Here is an 8,469-nt window from a genome sequence, read left to right as displayed (position 1 = left end):
GGCGGAGCCGGGGCGCGCCGGCTCGCCCGCTCTGCCCCCGGCGCGCCCCTCGCCCCGCAGCTGCCGCCCCGCGTAGTTTAATGGCTCTGCGAAGGAAGCCCGGCGGGAGAGCGCTTTCCTCAGCGGCTGTGGTCAGACCATGACCTAACTCATCATGAACTTGGAAGGGCTTGAAATGATAGCAGTTTTGATCGTGATTGTGCTTTTCGTTAAAGTGCTGGAGCAGTTTGGGCTGATTGAAGCAGGTTTGGAAGGTAAGGGAGCGTGCTTGCTAGTGCCGGCTGGTTTTTTTTTCAGTTCTCCTGCAGTGGTGCAAGGGGCCCCGGTAAACTAGAGGTAAGACCCTACCAGAGTCACCTGGACGCCGGTGTGCACGTCAGTAGCTGCTCGTTGTTAGTGTTGAAGTTGTGATGATTTTCTTTCACAGGAAAAAYATCAGAGCCGTTGAAATGTTTTCTTCACAAGTGTAAACTTAGAGGTTAAACCGAGAAAAATTCCTTAAAATCTGCATATGTTGTTCCTGTTTTACATCTGTAAATCTGAAGCAGTAGGCGCCAAACTAGACTGCAGAATGTTAACATGCAAATATGATTATTTTGCCATAAAACTGTCTTATAACCTATTCATAAGAACTGTTCATCTGGGCTGGAATTGTTAAAATATCTATCTGTGTGTATATACATATTTTATAGTATTCAAAAACCTGTTGAATATCTAATTTACAGTTAAAATTTTTAGATATGCTTTGGGAAAAATAACTACAATGCTCAGATTCAAAATAACCAACTTTAATGTTCACTTAGGACAATCAAGGGCAAGTTTTCATGTTTGATGCTTTGTTTATCTTGGACAAACCCTCTTTCTTCTTAGCAGTATAATTTGTGTACAACACAGTAAAATTGGAAATAAGCTGTATTTCACATGCTTTTTTATTACTTAAAGCTAGTGGCATATTATTGTTACCTGATTTCTGGAAGCACTGTTATTCTTACCTTATGAGTAGAGTATTAAGAAAAAAAAAAAAAAAAAAAACTGATTGCAACATGGGTGATAACATACTGATGTTCAGTGTGTTCAGGTTCCAGACTGACATAGTCTCTGTTTCTCAAATATTAAAGAAATACTGTATTCTCAAATATTCTTGTAAGCTAGCCTTTGAGCACAGTGTATATACTTATACCTAYGAAATGGGAAACTTTATTGACAGAGAGATTGTAGTGTCATGTGTTAACAAGTAAGAATCTAAGCAAAATTTGCCCTTATGGAAAGAATTAAAGAAATCCTGCTTTACATAACCCTTTCAAGAAATGCAGTCCTTTTTGTAAAGTGATTTTGAATAAGGAAGTTCACTCAGAACTGTTTCTCTCTCTGTGTGGCTGTGTTTTGAAATGTGTGGACTTACTAGTATTAATTATAGCTTCTGAAAACCCTGCTGGCTCTCAGAAAAATGTGTTAGCAAATGCATGGTTTATCTACTATAGAGTGCATTATATTGTTTGAAAGACACCAGAGAGCTTCCTTTTTGAATGTGTTAATTTCTGCTTTTCTTTTTCCTTTTTTTTTTTATTAAATAGTAAAGAGAAATGTCAATTGACTCCAGAATTGTTGTGATAAAAGTTATCAACAGCATTAGATGTTGCAGAGTCTGAAAAAAAGAATATTTACTTTTTAGGTTGGTTGGCATGTTTCTGTATGTTCTGTTGAGTCTGATTCTCGCATCCAGTTGGATTTCATAGTAAAATTCAGTACTTGCTTTATATATGTGTATGTGGCTGGAAAAAGCGATTCTGCAAAGCAAATTAGAAATATAGGGGAGCTGCTTGTAAGTGGTGGTCAGATTTCTGTAAGAAATAAGTCAGTTGTGCAGTTGTCTATTTTGTCTGCTTCAGAGGCCACAAAACTGTCGGTCTGCGTGTGCGTGCACTCTGCAAAGTTACATCTTGCGTCATGTAGTACAGCTCTCCAGCACGCCAGCTAAGTGAAGCCGCAGGAAGATGACTGTGCCCCAGTCGTTCCTCTGTGGTGTTCGAGTGGTACGGATGCTGAAAGGCATGTGATGTGGAAATCAAACAGTAGATACAAACCATGATGTATGAAAACAGGGTTTAGATAGCACGTGCTTATGAATTTACTTCCCTGTAGTTTAGGAGCAGTGCAGGTTTGTTACTCATGTACTTCATAAACTTGAGGATTAAAGATCTGAATTAATCGCAATACAAGAAAAATGTATAAACTTTCACTAGTGCAATGAAAAAAATATTCTTTGTTATTCATTTTTATAAGTATCCAGTCTACTCAATTATACCCATGTAAAATCAAAAATAAATGCACCACAAAATTGTGCAAATATTACAGAAACTTTTAAGTAGAATGTTAAGAAAAAATTAATTTTACAAGTGTACTCAAACTACTTTTCCATAAATCAGTAAAGATGTTTATGGGAGTTTTCTGAAAAATGTCATTTATTGTAAGGTTGTCTGGTTTTGGTTAGGTGATATCTCCTTTCGTTTTTTTGTCCCTAGGAGTCATATGTCCCTGCATATGTGTGTTTCGTACTAACCAATGATTTTACAGTATATGGCATATAAAATACAACCTACATTTATCTGAAAACAACCCACAGATTGTGTAATAATCTATAGTACAGTGGACACAAAGCAGGATGCTAAATCTGAACTCTCTAACTTATATTGAAATTTATGGAGAGATGTAGCCTTCAGAATTAGCCCCTGTCTTGATACCAAAAGTTCGAAGCTGACTGTCTTCCTTCCCACCCTGCGTTATCATGATTCTGAACTTCGTGAACTAGTTCACAATTCGAAAGAATCAGGTGCAAATCTCATTAACTCAATAACAAAATCTCACTTTCCTCATTTTAGTGTCTTAGTAACTATTACAAGTGTGAGTAATAGTCTCTTTAATACAAATTGTGTATAATCACAACATGCAGGGACATTGTATATGTGAAAAKAATAAAGCATCAACTGAATAAAATCGGATATTCTTGCTTATTTTACCTTTTCRATGTACTGAACTAGGTGACAATATGCTTTTTGTGGTTTTGTCCAGTTGCCGCCAACTGCTGAGTGATTCTATTGTTGTTATAGAAGAAGCATTTTCAAGTAGATGTTTTTAATATTGTATGACAGCTCCTGAAGTGATAAGTAGCAGAATAGTTTTCTACACTTTTGTAGGTTGTGGATTGCAGAGGCTTTATCTCTAGGTTAAACGTTATTTTCCAATGTATTGCATCCACTCAGGTAACAGTGTGCTTTCTGTGGTTTTGCCCAGTTGCTTCCAACTGCTGAGTGGTTCTGTTGTTATAGAAGAAGCATTTTCAAATAGATGTTTTTAATATTGTATGACAGCTCCTAAAGTGATAAGTAACAAAACAGTTTTGTGGGTCGTGGATTGCAGAGATTTTGTCTCCAGGTTGAATATTTAACCTTTTKTAAATTAGGTTACAGTCTCCTAAACAAACTTTACTTTTTAAAATTTTAGTATTGTAATATCTTATACATAAAACATTTCCTGATGGGGCAAATATGTTRACACTTACATACAAATAGATTTAAAATTAATTATATTTCTTTTTGTATGGTAAGTTTTTACAAGAGTTTTTCACAGTTAAAACTAGATACAAGAACTGAGGAAATAAAATATGTAGCATGTTAGCATCTTATGATTATACTATATTCAGGATATCAGTTTATATGGTTTATTGTACTTTTAGTAGTCATTTGAAAGGATTGTGATCTTCATATGTAAATATGATATGAACTTGATCAACATATGGGAGAARTTTGAATGTGAATATCTTCCCTTGACTGCAGTTATTCAGGGTAAATGATTAGCGACAGAGTGACTGAAGCATCAACAGATAGGACACAATTTACCTTAAAAGGGCTAATGTTTCTTGGAAAATGTGGATGTTTTTTCAAAASCTAAATTACTTAGTAATCAGATAAATTATAAAGTAACCCACTTTTCCTTAAAACCTWCACCATTAGAGCTATGGTTCTGAGAAGAAAAGTAAAGTGTATGAGTGATAGAAAATATTCATAGCAATTAATTCCTCTAATGAAGCTGAACAGGATACTGGAACAGAGGTAGTCATACACATTGCTGTGAAACGTGTCTTCCATGTTCCTGTATTACTCCTATCTATCTGATATGATAGTATCAAGAATGGTGTCTAAAACAGCTTCTTTAGTTGCCTGGAGAGTGGAGGTGGTAGTTTGTATGGAACTTTACAGCTAAAATTATAACAATTGACATAATTACTGAATCACTTGATTGATGTTACCTGGCAAACTTCTTATCCCATTTTAATGATCCTGGTTATTGACAAGTTCCAGGTTGTCAGCTAGAAAGCAGAACAAAACCATGGGCGCATAGGGAGTTGTTCAAGGTGAGTGCAGATGTCCTGGTGCTCCTTCTAGCAAGGACTGTACGTACCTGGAAATGACAGTTTAGTCACTTGTGGCTGCTCTGACATTAGCAGCCACTGAAGTTGTTTTGTCATCCAAGCTATGATCAGCTGGGAATTTCAGCACTTCCACAGTGAAGCCCTTCTTCAGCGTGATGTCCGCGGACGGAAACAGACAAATACTCATTTTGGAGGCTTTGCAATCACCAGTARTTCATACCAAAAATAGCATGTAGTAAACACAGGGCTTTTCTACCATTCTGCCTTTCTTAGGATCAATGTGATATACTCTTTCTTCTTGATGTCAAAAAGAGTTATGTGCAGAATTATGAAGTACGAAAGCAATCATAGGTTGATACGYGAAATGATTAGATATAGTTGAAAGTGTGCAAAAGAAGAAAGATGATAGAGAATGTAATATGGGCAATTTTGGGCATTCCTTAGAAATAATTTGTTCAATTATGTCTTCATATTTAACAAGATAAATTGAATTAAAACAGCTGTTGAAACAACTACTTGAGTGAGCGGTAGATAGAAATTTAAATGGAGAACTCCAGTGAAGTTTTCCKTAACTAAATGTTTCTGCTGCAAACACAGTGCTAGTAAGTCACTTGTAGACAGAGACGTGCTGTAGTTGAATTCAGGCTATGCATGTGAGCGGCTGACCAACATGTGCGTGCTGCATGACTGGCCAGCAGACCAGGACAGGATGAATAAAAGGAAAGCTCTCTTCCCTGTTTTTATTTATATATATATATGTATATATTTATTTATTTTCGTACCAGAAACCTCAGGTCCTGCATTCAGATAGAAACAGGTAAAYAAAGAAAGAAGTTTGCTAGCCAAGAGAGTTTGCAGTAGATGCTGTCAGCCCTTGGATCCTTGCTTTAAGCTGTGTGGTGGGAAGCATCTCGGGAAAGCTCTGCCTTTGTTGCTGAAAAACCTTCTCCTGGCCTCAGCTCAGTGTCTGCTGAAGAGCTTCTTTCATCAAACTAATTGTCATTCCTGATGACAGTGTGCTTCTCTAGTGCTTTGCMTCCACAGAGATCAAAAGGAGGCAAACACAGTAACCGCAAGTGAAGCGAGGATGTCGGAGAGGTAAATGGTTCTGCCGTCCCACGCTGAGCCTGGCCGCTCAGAAGCGACAGAGGGTTGGGAATGGTWTGGAATTCTTCTACCCCGATTCCCATGTCATAAGCAGTGGGTAAAGAGCGCTGCCCTCCGAATTACCAATACAGTACATCTTGCAAACTTACAGGTTTATAATTAAACTTTCCTTTTTTAAAAAAAAAATAAAATAACAACACTCAGACAAGCAGGCTGCTTATCACAGGAATCTCGAATAGTGGTGGTCTATTTCCAGTGCGAACACAAGGGCCTGATTCCTATTGCAGTTTGATTAAGAGTTATCTCACTTGGGATGAGACCTTGAATTAGTGAACGTTGCCTCTGCAATGGAAGAATAAGAGAATCTTAYTGCTCAGTTTTATTTCTTTGTGATTATAGAAGTATGAGAATAACTTCTCCCTCAAGGAGTCAATTTCTACCATTTGTTTCCCTTACATCCTACTGACTGCTCAAGATAGAATTTATATTTTGTATGTATTTAATTTATTTACTTTTACTTTTAAAAAGTAGGTGCTACATTGCTACTGTGAAAAGCCACCACAAGAAAAAGAAGATTATATACAGCATAGTGTTTGGAAAAAGAAGATTATATACAGCATAGTGTTTGCCTATCGTTTTGCGCATAAATGACTTTACTTTTACTTTTTCTCCACAAAGTTGAATTTCTTTTTAATGAAAATATACAGATGCCCTCTGGATACATTTATTGACTTTTTTTTTTACTTTTAACCTGTAGTTTAGCTGTCAGTAAATGTGAGTGGTAGAAACTGAAACATGCACAATTCATACCAAGTTTTAAGACTATTACTTTTCAGTACTTTAGGCTGAAATAGCCACATAATAAATCTTTATTTTTTTAGTTATAAAAGTAATATAAGTTAAATTGATGTTATAGATTTTTTTAAGAGAAAATTTTAACATATATTAGTTTCATGGTCTTCTAAGTAGATGAGTAAGCATTTTCTAAGCATATAGTTTTGTCAGTGATTAGGAGAAAGAACTGCATCTATCCATGCCAGTTAGAAATATATTAGTATTAATAATACTTCCTCTACTTTTTTTTTTCTGTAGAATTCAAAATGCTTTATAACAGTACATAGAATTATCTCCTTTGCATATACCAGGAAAATGAAGCTTAGAGAGTAGTAAGTCTTATAGGTTTGTTCATGAAGCGAAAAGGAAGTATGAGATCATGAGTTCCAATCTCCTGTATATCACAGGGAAATGACTTCCATGCATTTGCCTTTATGAAGAATTTATAATRTTTTCACTGAATCGTAGTATTGTTTGAATAAAGAAAAGAGAGAGCAAGTGAGCACAAGTGATCTTTTTTATTTTTTTTGAGGGGGATCTTTCCATCTGGTCAGCTATACTTTAAACTTACGGGAATTATTGGGCTGTCTGAAGATAGATGGGGTGAATCTAGAACTAGACTTCTTCCAAAGACAATAAGGAAAGTAGTAATTATTTCACAGTCTCTTCCTTTCTGCTGCTGTTTTTTGGCCATCTAATGCAGCTTTTAGATAATTTCTTGTTTTGATTACATTTCTTTGGTCTAATTTTCCCATCCCTTCCCTTCATTCAAAATATTCCTCAGCTTCAGAAAGTTAGGCTTTTTGACACACCAAAAGAAATATGGATATAGGTTTGAGGAGAGATACACTTTGAATTATGAACTGCAGTCAGTCTGCTCACATAGAAAGCAATGAGATGATCAACTCTGGCTCTTAGGCAGGTGATAACTCCAATCCACTTTTGACTCCAGGTCTTTCTAGTATAAGGATATTTAAGAATATAAAGTTAAGCTCAGTATCTCTTCTCTTTTTTATTTCATGAAATTTTTTATTTCCTGAGATTTCAAACTGCTGAATCCGTGATTAATGTCACAGATTACATTAATCATTCTGTTCTGTGCCTTGATTCAGTGGGTTAATAGGATCCTGTCAAAAACCCTAACGAAGCTTTGGTAGGTCCTTGTACTGTGATTATGAGCTTTGCGTTATGATTAAGTCAAACACTCTGCTAGTTACTTTGACTAATCTCTGACCTATACTCAGCCTCTGCATTCTGTTGTATCCAGTTCAGGTAGAACCATGTGAATCAGCGTTACAGTAATCACACACATATATATATAAAAATGATTTATTTCCAGTTATTTTACCTTCTCATGCTCTTGCTTGAGGGGTAAGGTTTACTTGAATTTTTTTATTTCTTCAGTTGCCTCATTAGGTCTGCTAAATTTGCTAAATCTTTTTAGCCCTATGTGTTGTTTTATCAATGTAAAAAGATTAASTATCACCAGTGAACATGTGCTAGACAGCTCTGTCATGTAGTTTGTTATAATTTTTCATATTGCCTGGTGGTTTCTTACTGAATTCTCTGCCCAGATTTCTTCARGTTTACAAATGGTTGCACATCTTGCTAATATTACAAGGAAGATCTTGTGTTATAGCTATCTCTTTTTACAAGAGAATTCTTTTAGTTATCAGCTACCATATTYATCTGGTAACTGGTTCCCCAGTAGATGAATTGTTCAACATCCAATAAGAAATTCAGTTTAGCCAAACTGAATGCCTAAATCCAGCCTAAATCTGCTGAGGCAGGTGAATTAATCTAGTAAACAGTTCTGTTTTTCTGCTTTCTGCAGTCATTTTCCTCTAGTGGTATCTCTAGAAATCATTTATAAAATTTTGGTTGTCCAGTCTTTATTTCTGATAGCACTTATTTTTACTTTCTGATAATACTATAGAAGCATTAAAATACATGCTTCTCCAGGCACACTTTCTTCTCTGGGTCAGCAGCCCCCAAATTACCATTTTTCAAGCAGGAAAAACTTGGATCATCCAAAGCAGGCCAACAGCAATTATCTTTTCATTGTTGATAGTGAGAGATAATGAAAAAAAAAAAAAAAA

The 8,469-nt window shown here is 35.9% G+C and overlaps 1 protein-coding gene across 2 annotated transcripts in view; it reads left to right on the top strand.

Moving 5' to 3' along the window:
- The first annotated feature begins 61 nt into the window (after positions 1–61).
- The window catches only part of KCNIP4 (potassium voltage-gated channel interacting protein 4), a 204,670-nt gene continuing 196,262 nt past the window's right edge, over positions 62–8,469 (top strand). The window contains exon 1 of one of the 2 annotated variants that reach the window (XM_085307494.1): positions 62–254. In XM_085307494.1, coding sequence (XP_085163620.1) covers positions 155–254 — 100 coding nt within the window. In that variant the 5' untranslated portion in view covers positions 62–154. The remainder of the gene's footprint in view (positions 255–8,469) is intronic. The other variant, XM_085307495.1, reaches the window with a different exon arrangement.

This window comes from Rhea americana, unplaced genomic scaffold (assembly GCF_003343005.1).
Source record: "Rhea americana isolate MKP2758 unplaced genomic scaffold, rheAme1 scaffold_26, whole genome shotgun sequence".
Lineage (NCBI taxonomy): Eukaryota > Metazoa > Chordata > Aves > Rheiformes > Rheidae > Rhea > Rhea americana.
The sequence above is the reverse complement of the archived record's forward strand: the minus strand, read 5'-3'. Positions and strand labels throughout refer to the sequence as shown.